The sequence below is a fragment of the Balaenoptera physalus genome, assembly GCF_965194825.1.
Source record: "Balaenoptera physalus genome assembly, chromosome: 6".
NCBI lineage: Eukaryota > Metazoa > Chordata > Mammalia > Artiodactyla > Balaenopteridae > Balaenoptera > Balaenoptera physalus.
Window position 1 is genome coordinate 138,378,588 of NC_138885.1, and position 16,457 is coordinate 138,395,044.

At 59.2% G+C, this 16,457-nt stretch overlaps 1 protein-coding gene across 1 annotated transcript in view; it reads left to right on the forward strand.

The window, feature by feature from the left end:
• The first annotated feature begins 263 nt into the window (after nt 1-263).
• Nucleotides 264-16,457, forward strand: part of ANO7 (anoctamin 7) — a 29,320-nt gene continuing 13,126 nt past the window's right edge. The window contains 13 exon segments of the mRNA XM_082464730.1: nt 264-778; nt 781-827; nt 1,547-1,571; nt 2,047-2,326; nt 6,538-6,696; nt 9,544-9,727; nt 10,434-10,484; nt 10,486-10,571; nt 11,455-11,512; nt 12,328-12,807; nt 13,386-13,500; nt 15,001-15,119; nt 15,219-15,347. Of these exon segments, the coding sequence (XP_082320856.1) occupies nt 724-778; nt 781-827; nt 1,547-1,571; nt 2,047-2,326; nt 6,538-6,696; nt 9,544-9,727; nt 10,434-10,484; nt 10,486-10,571; nt 11,455-11,512; nt 12,328-12,807; nt 13,386-13,500; nt 15,001-15,119; nt 15,219-15,347 (1,788 nt within the window). The 5' untranslated portion in view covers nt 264-723.

Below are 16,457 nucleotides of genomic sequence, written 5' to 3' on the forward strand. Positions count from 1 at the left end.
CGGGACGGCCGGCCCACTCGCAACTCCGAGGACTTTCACTGGCTCAGGGGCATCTGGGGCCTGGTGCGGGCTCCCGTCTGCTCCTCCAGGCCTCGGGTTCTCTGGGCTAAATGGCAGCCGCCCCAGCTCCTGTGGCTCTCCCACCCTCGCACCCTCCCGGCCACCAGCAGCCCTCCCGGCCACAGGCCTCCCCTCGCCCTCTGCCCCACTCTGCCGACCTGGCAGCCGCAACAGCGGTGTCCGTCCTCCCCGCAGAGGGATCCAGAGGCCGGCAGGAAGGACGACGCAGGGTCAACATGGCCAGACGGTCCTCCCCTCTGGCCCAGGATCCCCCAGGAGGAGCCGCGGCCCTGTGTCTATTAAAGGGTTGTCCGTTCCCCCTGCAGGCGAGGAGGAGGAGGAGGGGTCTGCACTCCGAGCCCACCCTCGGCCCTTCCCAGGCCCTGCCACGCGGAGGGGGAGGCGGGCACTCCCTGGGCAGGTGGACAGACGGTTGCGGGGCCAGCCTCCCTGTGCTCCCTCCCTCCCTGGTCTGGAGTCGGGGCCCAATCTAGGGCGGCTTCCTCTGCTCAGGCCGGACCCAGCCCTGCTCCAGGCCCCGTCCTCCCCTCTGAAGTGAGCTCGCTGCGGACTGTGCGGTGAGACAGGGACCGGGCCCCATGTGCCGCTCCTACCCCACCCGTGCCCACCCTGGCCCTGGCCCTGGCGGGATGCAGCAGCGCGATGCTGCAGGACGGGCCCGGGGAAGAGGACAGTGCCATCCTGATCGACGTGGCCCCGGGGCAGAGACGGGGGACTCTTACGGGAGCACAGCCAATGCCTCAGAGGCAACTCCTCCCCGTCCTCCCCTCCCCGGGTCCGGGCTCAGTCTGCTCTCGATTTAGGAGGTGGACGCAGGGACCTGGGAGGCAACAGCCCCAAGCCCTTGGTGGGGCGGATGAACGCCAACTGTGTCTTCCCTCCTGCGTCCCCCAGCGACCCCCAAACCCTCCCCTGCCCCAGCGAAGGGAAGAGGGAGGTGCCCTTAACCCTTGAGGGATGAGCAGAAACCCCTCAGGACAGGCTGGGCGGGGCCGGGGGGGGCCCCCAGCGAGGGGGGAAGGAAGGGGACACAGAGCAATGCACCAGGGTGACGCAATTGCCTAAAAACGGAACCGTAAGCACGGCAGAGGTGGCCAGTGCTGGGTCTGGGTAGAGATCGTGGGTGCTTGTTGAGTTGTGTCTGCTTCATTCTGCATTTGCCAATTTATCAGAACACAGAAGTGACAGGGAGGGAACGCCCTCACCCCCAGAGGGCGGAGATGGGCTTTAGGATTAGGGTCAGGGTCCGAGCGTGGGTGCGCTTCAGATGGCTAGGTGAGGGTGAGGCTCAGCGCTCTGTGTGCGTGAGGTTATTCGTAGGGTAGGACTTAGGTTAAGGTTAGGGTTAGAGTTAGGACCACAATTAGTGACGGGGTTCGGGTTAGGTCACCCTGGGCCCAGGTGAGTACAGACGCTTTTGATAAAGTGTGCTGGGGTGAGAACACCCGGCCCCACCTTGTCTCAGGGTCCAGCCGACCCCCGGGGCCCAGGTCAGCCACTCTGTGAGGCCCCAAGGATCCTGAGGGCCTCAGCCCGGCCTCAGGCTCACTCACGTTCAACCTTTGTCCCCTGGGTCAAACCTGGAGAAGAACACACCTCCTGGGACCTGCAGGAGACTCCCTCCGGGCAGCCTGTTGTGGGCCCCCTTTGTCCAAGTCCATCTCTAGGGTTCCCACCCCTGTCCCTGGGGGGCCACAGACACCCCAAGTGAGGCTGTTGGGGAAGATTCCGGGTCCCAGACCCAGGAGTCCCCACCAGGGAGGTTCCTCTTCCCTGGTCCTCCAGGGCCGCAAACCTCCAGCTGCTGCCCTCCACCCCCGCCCCCGCGGCCTGAGAGTGGACACAGGTGCCTCCCTTCCTGCTGCCCCAAAACACAGCCTCGGGGGAAACACTCACCTGGAACATCTAGAAACGCAGAAGGATTCCACCCTCTGGGCACCGTGACCACCTCTGGCCTATCCGAAGGGCACTTAGGGGCCGTCCAGCTCTTCTCCAGCCTCTGGAGGCCAGCACGGTGGGCGCCCCGGGTCCTGCCCGTGCTGCCCACAGCCCAGGTGCTCAGTGGCCCGTGGAAGCCCCCGGAGAGGCTGGAGAGGCCCGGGGCTGGCCTCGCCCCCGGATGCACCTGTGCCGTGAGCCCCTCTGGCCACGTGGTCAGAAGCTGCCACCCCTCCCCCTTCCTTCCAGCCAGCTGGACGCCAGGCAGCCACCGGCAGGGTGGGAAGCCCCGCCAAGCCCTGGATCGGTGAGCCCCTCTCAGCATCTGCCAGCCGTGCCTATGTTGGTACTGGGGCTGGGGACACAGATGGGGCGCCCAGGGGTGGCAGCGGGAGGACGGGGCCCGGGTCACCGTCCTCAGGAGCAAGGCCTCCCCTCGCTCGCCCAGCACCATCTCCGGAGCCAGCTCTGGTGCCAGCCGCTGTGCCGGAGGGCGGGGTGAACAGCACACAGCAGGAAAGGGGGTCCCTACTGATGGGGGGAGCTGGAGAGGGCTCGAGGGCAGAGCGGGCGACCGCCTCCCTCCTGCCCTGGCCTCGGGACAAACTCCAAGTCACCTCAAACCCTGCTCTCCTGTGCCCCACGCTTTCTCTACCTTCAAAGTGGATCGGATCCACTTCTCACTCCCCGCCCCGCGGCTCCTGTCTGCCCCGAGCCACCGTAATCTCCCCTGAGTTCTGCACCAGTGCCCACCTGGGCTCCCAGTGCCCACCTGCCAACCCTGCTCTCCACGCAGCACCGGAAAGACCCGTGCTAAAAGTAGATGCCCTAACCTCGCACCCGTTAGGATGGTTAAACGACAACAAGAAAACAGAAAACAAGTGCCGGGGAGGCCGTGGAGAAACTGGAACCCTCGTGCCCTGCCTCCGGGAAGGTGAAATGGCGCGGCTGCGGTGGAGAATGGTATGGCGGTTCCTCAAAAAATTAAACACAGAATTACCGTATGATCCGGCAATCCCACTTCTAAGTTTATACCCAAAAGTAGTGATGACAGACATTTGTGTTGTTTCCATGTTGGGGGTTATTGTGATTCATGGAGCAATGAGATCACGTACAAGATTTTGTGTTAATGTAAGTGTTCATTGGGGGTGCGGGGGCGTATACCACTGAGTGGAATTTCCAGGTCATATGGTAACTCGATGTTTAACATTCTGAGGAACCGTCAAACTGTTTTCCAAAGTGACTGCACCATTTTACAAACCACTAGCAATGGATGAGGTTCCAATTTCTCCACATTCCATCCAACACTTCTTATTGTCTGTCTTGGTATTACAGTTGTCCTAGTGGCTGTTGGGCAGTATGTCACTGTGGTTTTGATTTGTATTCCCCTAATGACTGATGGTACTGAGCATGTTTTCATAGGGTTATTGCCAATCTGTATGTCTTCTCTAGAGAAATGTCTATTCAAACTCTTTGCCCATTTAAAAATTGGGTTGTGGCGCAATGGTTAAGAATCCACCTGCCAAGGCAGGGGACACGTGTTCGAGCCCTAGTCCAGGAAGATCCCACATGCCGTGGAGCAACTAAGCCCGTGCGCCACAACTACTGAGCCTGCACTCAAGAGCCCTCGAGCCACAGCTACTGAGCCCACGTACCACAACTACTGAAGCCCGTGTGCCTAGAGCCCATGCTTCGCAGCAAGAAAAGCCACCACAATGAGAAGCCCGCGCACCGCAATGAAGAGTAGCCCCCGCTCACCGCAACTAGAGAAAGCCCACGCGCAGCAACGAAGACCTAACACAGCCAAAAATAAATAAATAAATAAATAAATTTTTTTAAAAAATTGGGTTGTTTGTCTTTTTATCATTGAATTGTAAAAGTTCTTTTATGTTCTGGATTACAAGTCCCTTATCAGATACATGATTTGCATACATATTTTTTCTCCCAGTCTATGGGTTGCCTTTTTCACTTTCTTGATGATGTGCTTTGAAGCAGAGAGGTCTTTAATTTTGATGAAGACCATCTTACCAATCTTCTCTTTTATTGCCTTGCTTTTGGTGTCGTATCTAAGAAATCATTGCCTAAACCAGGTCATTAAGACTTACAACTATGTTTTTTCCTAAAAAGTTTTATCATTTTCGTCCTTATACTTAGGTCTGGGGAATTCCCTGGCGGTCTAGCAGTTAGGACTCTGTGCTCTCACTTCCGAGGGCCTGGGTTCAATCCCTGTTAGGGGAACTGAGATCCCACAAGCTGCGTGGTGTGGCCAAAAAAAAAAAACTGAGAACAAAACAAAAAAAACCTTAGGTCTGTGATCTTTAACTTATCTTTTTTTTTTTTTTACACATACACACACTTATGTAGATGTTTTAAAAGTAGATAGATTTCTGCTGTTGTTTTTTGTTCTTCACAAAATTTTAGAAAGCTCTTCACATCAGTACATACAAACACATCCCATTCTTTTCTTTTTTTTTTAATTGGGGTATAGATATTTTATTAATTTACCATCTTAACTCCACTTTGAGTTAATTTTTGTATATGGTGTGAAGTAAGGGTCCAAATTCATTCTTTTGCTTGTGAAAATTCACTTGTCCCAGCATCGTTTGTTGAAATCACTATTCTTTTCCCATTGAATTGTTGGCCTCTTTGTTTTAAAAAATGACAATAAAATATATGGGTTTATTTTCGAAATCTCAAATATATTCCGTTGATCTATATGTCTGTCCTTATGCTGGTGCTACTCTGTCTTGATTATCCTATCTTTGTAGTGAGTTTTGAAATCAAAAATTGTGAGTCCTAAAATTTTGTTCTCCTTTTTCTACATTGTTTTGGCTATTCTGGGTCTCACGTGTTTCCATATGAATTTTAAACTTGTCAATTTCTGCAAAAAAAAAAAAAGTCAGCTAAGATTTTGATAGGGACTGTGTTGAATCTGTAGATCAGTCTGGGGAGTATTGCTGTCTTCACAATGTTAAGTCCTCTCATTCATGCACATGGGGTATTTTTGCGTTTATCTAGTTAGTGCTTCTTCAACTTATTTCAACAATATTTGGTACTTTTCAGTGTATACATCTTACACTTTTTTTGTTGTTAAATTTGTTCAGGTTATTTTGGGGGGAGCTGTTATAAATGGAATTGTTTTTCTTTGTTTTATTTTCAGCTTGCTTATTGCTAGTGTATAGTAATACAGTTGTTTTGTATGTTAATTTTGTATCCTGCAAACTTGCCAAACCTGTTATTAGTTCTAATAGCGTTTGTAGTGACTTCTTTTGGATTTTCTATACACAAGATCATGCCATCTGTAAATAGAGAGAGTTTTACTTTTACATTTACCTGTTTATTTATCCTCTTGGTCTGTTCATTCGTTCTTGCACATCTGCACTTGCACCTGAATATTCCCTTCAGCCTGAAGAATTCCCTTTAGTATTTCCTGTAGAGCATGTGTCTGGGACTAAATCTCTCAGATTTTGATTGTCTGAGAATATCTTCACTTAACCTTCATTTCTGAAGAACATTTCCACTGGATAAAGAATTTTAGTTTGCAGTATTTTCCCCTACCCTTTAAAGATACCATTCCATTGTTTTTTGGCCTCCGTTGTTTCAGTTGAGAAATCATGTGCCTGTTTTATTATTTTTCCCCTGAAAATAATATGGTTTTTTTTCTTGCTGCTTTTAAGATTTCTCTTTATCTTTGATACAGCAAAGGTATGCTGTACAATGATTTCCTAGTTTTTTAATCCTGTTTGGAGCTCACTGAGCTTTTTGAATCTTTGAACTGATTTATTTCATCAGATTTGGAAATTCTTGAACATTCTTGTTCAAAGATTGCTTCTTTCCTACTCTCTCCTGGTTCTCAGATTACAGTCTGTTGGGCCTTTGACCATGACCCTATCCTTTTTGTACCCTGTTCTGTTCGTGCCATTCTTTTTGCTCTGAACTCCATTTTTTCTACTGGTCTGTCCTTAAGTTCAGCAATCCTGTCTTCTGTTGAGTCTAGTCTACTATTAAACACATCCAATGAGTTCTTAATTTCATATGCTGTGTTTTGCTATTTTATTTTATTATTATTTTTTTTTTTGGCTGCACCACACGGCGTGCGGGATCTTATTAGTTCCCCAACCAAGGATCGAACTAGCACCCCCTGCAGTGGAAGCGTGGAGTCTTAACCACCGGACCACCAGGGAAGTCTCTGCTTTGCTATTTCAGAATGTTCATTTGATTCCTTTTCATAGATTCTAATTCTCTCTCAAAATATTCCAGTTGTTAATCGGACCATTGTGTCCATTCTTTACCCTTTTTTTTTATCTTTTAACTTAATAACTGTCATTATTTTACACCTTTTCTGCTAGCTCCACCGTATGGTTCACTTCTGGGTCTCTGTTGACTCTGTCACCTTCCTGTACAGTGTTGAGCTTTGTTCTGGCAGGTGGTCCAGTTACTGGCAGGTCACCTTGGTGGGCCTCAGCTTGGTTTCAGGTGTCAGCTCCGGCCCGCTTCAGTTCTGCGCTCATCCCGAAGGTGCAGTCCTCACCCCTGGGGTATCGCCCAGGAGGCTCAGCTGGAAAGCCAGAGTGGCCGACAGTCTCCCTCCTCCCTGTGTGGCTGGAGCTCCAGCTCTGTGCTTCCTGAGTCTCTGTTAGCCATCAGCCTGCAGCAGCCGCCTCTGGGCGTGAACGAGTCAGCAGCTCCAAGGACCCCCGGATCTCCTCACAGACCTGTGTCTCCATCCTCTCCACGCAACTCCCCTCAAGCCCAAGGCCCCTTAGCAGCCCCTGATTCTGACCCCCGCCCCTCACCCGGCAATGCCTCTGCTCCCTCTGGGCTCTGTGGCCCTGCCCTGCAGGGTGGAAAACGCCATTAGGGAGAGAGATGAAGCGAATGCTTCCCTTCTCTTGAGGGCCTTAGCCCGGCATCCACTGCTTCCTATGCTTTGTCCAGCTTTTACAGTCTCTACGGCAGGGAGCTAAGGCCGATGTGACTCACTCTCAGCGTCCTTCAAGACCCACATAGACTCCTGAGGAGTTTGGGGCTCACTCTGCGGGGATGGGGGCCACAGGGGAGCCAGAGGGCAGACCCCAGCCCCTCTCCAGGGCTCAGTTTCCCCCGTGGTCCAATGCAGGGCTGTCCCGGAAGCTCTCCTGAGCCCTCCCACCCCAACGAGGACCAGGGAGGGCCTGGGAGGGAGACACAGAGGAGCAGCCGGTGCCTAGCTCCTACTGCCCACCGGGAGCCTGGGCGTCCCGTACCTGTGGACCAGGTACGTCGGGTGGCTGGGGAGCCCCAGGCTCAGCATGCGTTCAGTGACCTTGCCCCACAAGACCTGAGGGCATGGTGTCCCGAGGCTTGGAACAAATCAAGCCCCAAGGTCCTGCTGGGGCCTCACCCTTCAGCGAGCACCCCATGGGACCGTTAACCACAGGCCAGGCTAACATCCACCCATCGCAGGAGGCCAAGGCCCTCAGGCCCCCTGAAAGCTCAGAAGCCACCTTCCGTTCATCTGTCCCACCTCCAGCGTTAAAGCTTTTGTCTAGGGGTGACATTTGTAATCATAACTGTGTTTTTATAGAATTGAACAGCTGAAGAAGTCCTTTCACATGCAGTAGGTCGGTTATAACGGTTGGTATCACTTAGATCCCCTCGGTCTCCCGCACCCTCCACCCTCCTTTCCTACCGGCTTCCTCTGTTCCCCAGGAACAGGCTCTGCCATCAGAGTAACCAATCCTGAATTTTACGTTAATCACATTCGTGTGTTTTTTTTTTTGCCCCCATTTCACGTCACCAAACAATACAGCTTGGTTTTGTCCGTTTGAACTTGATGGAAGGACTCAGTGTCACTCCTGACATAGTGTTCACGAGGCCCGCCTGCATCGCTGGTACAGCTGCCACTTGGCCACTGTCCTTGCTGTGGAGAAGCCACTATCTTCCTTTCTGTCCTTGTGTGGACAGACATTTGACTTCTTCCCAGTTTGGGGCGATTATGAAGATCGGCTGCTGTACATGCTCTCGTGTGCACCTGTGCCGTGCCCTCGCAGGGCTGTCTCCTAAGGGTAGGGTCGCTGGCGCGGTGCAGGGCCACACGAGTCCCCAGGCACGTTGCACCGCCGACAGCGGGAACTGCCCTCAACACCTGGTGTTGTCAGTTCTTACAACCTGGTGGGTGTACAGTGGTGTCTCGCTGCAGTTTTAATTCACATTTTCCCTGATTCCTAAAGAGATGGAGCATTTTTTGCATGTTTATGGGCTCTTTGTGCTTCCAGTACTGCGAACGGTCTTTTCGTGTCTTTTGCACCTTTTGCTATCAGGCCGTCCACCAATAGCAATGCTGGGCGCATTTTCTCATCGGTGCTGGCGCTTGTATCCTGGACGCTTCCTCCTTGTTGCTTCCATGCGTGGCAAACCCCTTCCGCTGTCGGCCTGGCTGTCCCAGCATCACGGTGTCCTGGTTGGTTTTGACCACACGGCTTTCCCTCCACCTCGTGTTCTGTTTCCTGTCCTTCAGGCATGAAGGGACCCCCTGCCGCCCTCGCTGCCTGCCCTCCCCGGCCCACAGCCGGCTGCGCTCCCTTCCAGAGCTGCCTTAAGAGTTGGCAGACATACACACCGTGGGATTGGGGCCAAGACCCCTCCCCTTCCGGGTTCGGATCCACTTGACAGCCTGGTGCACGGAGGGGCTGCAAAGCTGCCCTGTACGATGGAAACAGTGTGGCTCACAGGTGTGGTCACATGACTTTGCCAAACCTTCCTCCAGAACTGGGCTGCGTCCTCCTTGGGCGTGGGGACCGCGCTGCCCAAAGCCACACACTGCCCAAAGCGCCCTCAGCCTTCAGTCCGGATGGCGGCCCTCAGCTCTCAGCCCACGTCACAGCCAGCTGGGGAGGCCCATGCCTGCCCCCTGGGCTTCTGGCCTTTCGGGGATCCCGATGGCTGTGATATGGTAGCGAGGGCTGAGAGCCACTGAAGAGGGCAGTTCGGGAAAGCAGGTGCACTCAGCAGAGACGCCAGGCCCTGGGACAGAGACGCTGGGCCCTGGAACTGAAAGTCCCCAGCTCCGGCTCCAGGAGAGCCTGGCACGCGCCTGCACACAGACACACGGCCAGGCCCACCCATGTGTACACACCCCAGGTGTGCACACCTCTGTTGTACGTGCATAACATACACAGATGCCCAGTGGCTTGTCAAAGGCCCAGACGGGCGTTCGTTGTCTGAAGAGTTTCTTGCCCATGGAGGTCAGGACAGCCGGGTGGCGGCCTCGCGGTGACAGTCTGGCACTGCTTGGCTGGCTTCCAAACAGGAGCGGCCCCTCTGCCGGCTTCCACAGGTCCACAGAGGCAGGTCCACAGAGGCAGGTCCACAGAGGCAAGCTGCCTTCTATCAAATAGGTTTAAAGCGGCGCTGGTGAGCTGTTACCATGGCTACAGAAACGCATCTTTTCCTAAGAGTGTGAATGCACACGCACACAGACACGGCACACACACATGCACCCACAAAACACGCACGCACACGTGTGCACACACGCGCATAAAGACCGCACATGCCACACGCACACACGTGTACACGCATGCTGCACCCCAGGCTCTCACGGAGCCCCCCGTCCCGGCAGCGAGACGTCCAGGACGAGGACAGCGTGGTGCGCCGCCTCCTCTTCAGCGCCCCTTGGTCTGAGCTCCGCTGTTACGCGGAGGACCTGGGTCTGAAGCTGCCCCTGCAGGTACCCAGGGCGCGTGGGGGGCAGAGAGGGCCTGGAGGCGCCCCACAGCCAGGATCGCTCGTGATGGCACCCCAGTTCCCGGGGGCAGCCAGCAGTGCTGACAGCCCTGGGGGTCCCCACTCCGTGTCCCCGAGGGTCCCTGCCACCCCCCCCACCAATTCCACAGTGCTCCTAGAAGCCTTGTGGCCAAGTCGGGTGAGGGGTGGTGCCCCCACGGTGGGCTCAGGGGAGGGGCGGGCAGCGCGTGTGGCAGCCAAGGCTCTGAGCGGGCCATCGGGGCCCCCCTCCAGGCTGGACCCCCACCAGGCCTCCTGCTGAGGGCCAGCCCTGCAGGCAGGGGCACAGGGTGCAGGGGCAGCGGCTCCCAGTTGACCTCCGGTTGACAGGCCTGGGGGCTGCTCTACTGCCCAGTCTGTGGGCTGCCTGGGACCGTCATGGTGCGCGGGTGGAAAAAGAGACGTGCCACCACCCTCTTGCCCTCCTTGCTGTGAGGGGCTCTGGGCCTCAAATTGACCAGCAGAGCAGCCCTGGAGCCTGAGGCCCGGAGAGGGGAAGGGGCTCGCCTGGTCTTTCCTCAGGGCCCACAGCAGAGCCGGGGGAGGGCGGGAGCCCGGGTGCCTGGTTTGCAAACCCACACGCCCACACCCCACCGCCTGGTGTCCGCGTCCCCTCAGGACGGGGAGGGGCAACTGACAATTCCTTCCAGGAGTTGCCCGACCAGGCCTCCAACTGGGCAGCCAGCCTGCTGGAGTGGCTGGGGGGTCCCCAACATCCTGCTGGAGGATGTGCCGGACATACCCCCCAAGTCTTACTCTTGCCAGTTCAAAGTGAGCAATCTGTCCAGGTAAGATGGCCCCACCACTCTGCCAGACAGCCTCACACAGGTCCCTGGGATGGATGAAAGAATCAACGAATGAGTGAACCAAAACCTGCTGCTCTTCCCCTAAGCTCTCTCCTTCCCAGAGCTTTTCAACCAGGGCCTGGGAGTCTCAGGTGGGTGAGCTTTCATGCGTGTCTGCATTATCTACACGTCGTCTGTATCAGTCAGATAGGCAGGTTGTGCTGCGGAACAAGCATCCCCCAAACCTCAGTGGCTGGACGTGAAGGTCCACTTCTTGCTCAGCTCCATGTCCGTGGTGGGTGGGCAGGGTGTCCTGGGTCCCAGGCAGGTGCAGGCTCCATCTCACACAGAAAATGCAAGCGGTCAGTCCACACTGGCTCCTGGATCCCTTCTTCCATTCACATTTTACTGCCCAAAGCAGGTCACACAGCCACACACCCAGCAGGCAGTTTAGGGCAGTGTCCAGGCCTGGGGGGACCCGTGTGGGTGGCCAGCACCAGAAAGCCCCATGCTGAGGACACCTCCTTCCCGGGCTGGTGGGGGGATTCAGCCTCACCCACACGTGTCCCCACACAGGGAATCCCCAATGTTCTGGTGTCCCAGGGAGGACCCTCTGGTCAACCACCTGTCCACACAGGCTACCACCAGACACCACCCAGAGGCCTCTGGTCCCAAGTTTGGAGCTTCAGGGGATGCAGATGTCCGTGGTCTCCTCTGCCCAAGTGCAGTCCACTCTCCCCCACCCTGGGGGGATTTCTGTGATGTCCTGCCGTACCCTCAGGAAAGGAAAAGGCCCAAATGGGAGCTGCCCATGCTGCCCGGTGGTGGTCACTCTCTGAGGCCTGGCTGAGGCACAGGCACCTGAGTTCTGACTCTGCGCCCACAGGTTCCTCGGGAGTGAGAACCAGGCCACCTTCTTCCCCATCACCTACAGGCACCAGATTGTGAGTGGGGTCCTGACCCAGCTCTGAGAGGCCTGTGGCCCCAGACCTCCCGGCCCCCAGCAGGCAGCAGAGGTCTCTGCGGACACAGGAAGGCTCGCCTTTGTCCTGACCAGAGGGATGAGGTCCCGGGGGGGTGAGGGGCTGGATGCCTGGAGGCTGCCCCCACCTCACTGCACAAGGGGAGCACAGCTGGGGCCCTGCTCCATGCCATTCGGGGCCCCCCAGGGCCCCGAATGGGTACCACCTTCAAGGACCTGTGGGACTTGCCAAGACCACGGGGACTGGGCAGGTGTGAGTCCAGTTGGTCAGTGAGGATGGGAACCACGGGCAGAGCCGACCAGAGGCTGAGCGTCCCTGAGACGCATGGGCAGCGCCTGGCCTATGGTGAGGGAGGGGCTGGGACAGGCCTGCCCGGGAGAACCGGCTGCTGAGAACCGAAGGGCACAGGCCACGTGGGCTGCCCAGCAGGGGCTGGGCCGCCCCCGACACAGGCCTCCAGGTGGAAGCTGACTCCTGCCCAGAGCGAGGGCCCAGGGCGGGCTGCGCTTAGCCAGGGCGTGGGTTCACATCCAGACTCGACTCTCATGAGCCGAGCGTCCCAGCCAAGGTCTCCCATCTACCAAGCGTGAGAACGATCGCCACCCTTGGGGGCTGTGTGAGCCGGTGACACGAGGAAGAGCTGGGTGTACCCTCGCCATTGTCGCCAGGAGGCCTCGGGAGGCTGTCTGTGGGCTCAGCCCCAAGACGGGAGGGCCCTGGTGTCCCTGCCCTGCCATCACATGACAGGTGACCAGTGCCATCTCTGCCACCCCCAGCTGTTCGAGATCCTGGCCAAGACCCCGTACGGCCACGAGAGGAAACGCCTGTTTGGGACCGACCAGCTGCTGGGGGAGGGGGTCTTCAGCGCAGCCTTCCCCCTGCACGACGTGAGTCCGGGGGCTGGAGGGGCGGGGCGGGGTGGTCAGGCTGCCGCCGGGGGGGAGTTTCTGGATGACGAGGACCCCAGGTCCCGCCCGGGGATGCGGGGCAGCAGCACACCCGTGGTGTGGCCAGGCCCCGCTGCGGCCTATCGTCTCCCCGAGCAGCTTCTCTCTCGGGGGGATGGGGAGGTCACCGAGCCCCTCACAAGACCGGGGTGGGGGGATGTGCTCACCACGCCAGCTGCCACCGTACCGGACTCGGTCGGCCTTACCGTCACCCTTGACAAAATGCCCACTGCGTGGGTCAGGAGGCTGTTTACTCCCCATGAGGCCCCCAGAGCCGCACGAAGGGGCAGCGGGGCCTCAGGGCCCCAGGTCAGTCCCGCACCCACTGCTGTGTGACTGGGGCACAGTCGGTCCCGGGAAGCCACCGAGGGGGTGAATGTGGATGTGCACGGGAAGTGCCTGGGCACTCAGGCCTGCTCCATCACGCTCGGGGGGCCTCGCTCTCCCTGCTGGCCAGGGCTGCACGGCACGGGGTCAGCAGAACCCTCACCCAGAGACGCGGAGCCCGCTCTGGACCACGGTCACTGGCTCCTCCCAGGGCCACCCCTCCAGGCCCTTCCTCTGCCCTGGACTCGGACCCCAGGCCGAGGGGCTTAGCACAGATGTCCCCTCCTCAGAGAGGCCTTCCTGGACCCCCAGCCCCCAAAGTGATTCTTTTGCCCTCGAGCAGCAACCCTGCATCCTGGGGTTGGTCTGCCGTGTGCCCATGCTGGGCCGGGGGCCACCTGTGGGTCTCGCCCTGCCCTGAGGCCCCCCACACCTAGACTAGTGCCGGGCTGGGGGCGGGTGCCCAGACCAGCCTGGATCCTCCCCGCCCGCCCGCTTCTCATCCCCAGGGCCCCTTGACGACACCCCCAGAGGGCCCACGGGCCCTGGGCCTCACCTAGCGGCAGGTCCGGCTCCAGCCCTGGGCCCGCTGGCGCCAGTGGCACAAGTACCAGCCTCTGGACCACGTGTGCAGGTACTTCGGGGAGAAGGTGGCCTTCTACTTCGCCCGGCTCAGTGAATCTCGTGCCCACCGCCCTCGGGGCCTCCTGGGACCCCAGCTTGGTCTTCAGGGTAACAGTTTGCTAATGGGTGCCCCCAAGAGGGGCGCTGGGCCGGGGGCTCAGCCACCGGCCATGCTGACCCCTCCTAGGCCAGCGCTCCCTGGCTGAGCCCTGCCCCTGCCCCACCACCTGCCCCATAAGGTGACCCAGCACTGGGACTGTTCTGGGACCCCCCATGCGCTGGTGAGGGACCGGGAACCCCCTTCTGCAAGCCAGGGCCCCCTTTCGACTCCAGCCCCCAATGTCCCTGGCCCGCCAAACACGTCCCCGGAAGCCCTGGGCCACCCCAGGAACTCCTGACCTGGCGGAGGTCGCCCCTGCCCGGGGTCCAGGGAGAGCCGCCCTCTCACCTCCTCCAGGCAGGCTGGCACCCTGTGGATAGCCGTCTGTCCCGGGCGGCCCCAGGTCTTGCTCTCCTCATGGGCTCATGCCACCCACCCCCGCCCAGCACACTCTCGCCCCGCCCACCCCCTGTCCTGCGCTCCAACCTTGTGAAGTACTTTCTCGCCCCAAAGACAGCGATGTGTCTGCCCTCAATCACGCATGCACACGTCTGTCAAGATGGCGAGCAGTGCTGGGGTGCTGAGCAGGGCGGCGGTTCCTGCCCTTGTGGAGTGTACCGGCCTCGGGTGACACAAGGAGAGGCCACCCATAGCCACTGGGGACCCGGATGGGGCGGGGGTGTGGCTGTGGCCAGGGCGTTGGCGCCCAAGGCACAGCCCACGTGTGAAGGACCCGCAGCTCCATCTCGGGGCCAAGGAGGGCCGGGGCCCCAGGAGGGCAAGGCCAGACCGCAGGGCCATGGGGGGCACGACAGGTGGGGTCCTCGTCTCGGTCCTGGACAGACTTGCATTTTACAGAGGTCACTCTGGCCCACGCAGGGCAGACAGGACACCAGGCTGGGGTGGATCTGGGCTTGACCCGTGAGAGGCAGACAGGGTGCACACTTGAGGACTTGGGGGTGACTGAGGGGCCTGGCCACGGTGGGGTGGGGTGCAGAGCCGGAGGCATCCACAATGACCCCCAGTCACCCAGGACTGGAGTCCGGTGGGTGATGTGCCTCTCAAGGAGGGGACACCCATCCTGGGCATGTTGGCTGGAGGTGAATGGGGCTCAGGAAAGGGTTGTCCGGGAGGCGGGAAGCACAGTGGGCTGGAGCCCTGGGGGGTCAGGTGCCGAGGTCAACATGGGGGTGGTCCAGAGTCCCCGGTGGGGCGAGGAGGGCGGAGCTGTGCCCAGAGCTGCCAGGGGGTTCCTCCCTGAGGACCGGTCCCCTCACAGCTTCCTAGAAGGCCCCCACCCCCGCTGGCTGCATGTGGTCCCCAGAGGACGTGCGGCTGTGTAGACCCCCACCTGGGGCTCAGCCCTGCGCTGGGTACCCAGGCCACCCACAGCCAACTGCCAGGGTTTCCCCGCCCGGGCCCTGACAGCTGACCCCGGCGTCCCCCTGCAGGGCTCTACACAGGCTGGCTTGTGCCAGCGGCGGGGGCGGGCACACTGGTGTCCCTGGTGGGCTGTCCTCAGACGCACCCAGGTAGTGTCCTCTCCCCTCAGCTCCCAGGCCTGCCCCTTGCCTCCTGAGGTGGGTGTGCGGTCAGAGGGACCCCCAGGTGCCAGGCCCTGTGCAGAGCTGGGGGTAGAGGTGAGCACTGAGCACACCCCTGCCTTAAGGATGTCACGGAGGGCCTGCCCGCGAGCGCGGCTGGAAGGCTGGCAGATGTCACGGAGGCCCTGCCCGCGAGCGCGGCTGGAAGGCTGGCAGATGTCACGGAGGGCCCTGCCCGCGAGCGCGGCTGGAAGGCTGGCAGATGTCACGGAGGGCCCTGCCCGCGAGCGCGGCTGGAAGGCTGGCAGATGTCACGGAGGCCCTGCCCGCGAGCGCGGCTGGAAGGCTGGCAGATGTCACGGAGGGCCCTGCCCGCGAGCGCGGCTGGAAGGCTGGCAGATGTCACGGAGGGCCCTGCCCGCGAGCGCGGCTGGAAGGCTGGCAGATGTCACGGAGGGCCCTGCCCGCGAGCGCGGCTGGAAGGCTGGCAGATGTCACGGAGGCCCTGCCCGCGAGCGCGGCTGGAAGGCTGGCAGATGTCACGGAGGCCCTGCCCGCGAGCGCGGCTGGAAGGCTGGCAGATGTCACGGAGGGCCCTGCCCGCGAGCGCGGCTGGAAGGCTGGCAGATGTCACGGAGGGCCCTGCCCGCGAGCGCGGCTGGAAGGCTGGCAGATGTCACGGAGGCCCTGCCCGCGAGCGCGGCTGGAAGGCTGGCAGATGTCACGGAGGGCCCTGCCCGCGAGCGCGGCTGGAAGGCTGGCAGATGTCACGGAGGGCCCTGCCCGCGAGCGCGGCTGGAAGGCTGGCAGATGTCACGGAGGGCCCTGCCCGCGAGCGCGGCTGGAAGGCTGGCAGATGTCACGGAGGCCCTGCCCGCGAGCGCGGCTGGAAGGCTGGCAGATGTCACGGAGGCCCTGCCCGCGAGCGCGGCTGGAAGGCTGGCAGATGTCACGGAGGGCCCTGCCCGCGAGCGCGGCTGGAAGGCTGGCAGATGTCACGGAGGGCCTGCCCGCGAGCGCGGCTGGAAGGCTGGCAGATGTCACGGAGGCCCTGCCCGCGAGCGCGGCTGGAAGGCTGGCAGGTGGGCAGGGTGATCCCAGGTGGACACAGGTGGGCAGGTGTGATCGCAGGTTAATTTTATTGGCACTCGCCCTTGTTTCTTACAATAGTGTAAGCTTTTCTTACAATAAATAAATAACTGGACTTGGGTTTTATCCTATCATGGAGCTGAAATTTCAAAACGTTATCTCCAAAATTATCATTGCATACATTTTTTAAAAGAAATGCTGGGCCTGGCAAAGACAGTGTGGGGAAGGAGAGGGCAAGAGGGTGGGGCTGGGGGAGGGCCGCCTCCCCAGCCCCC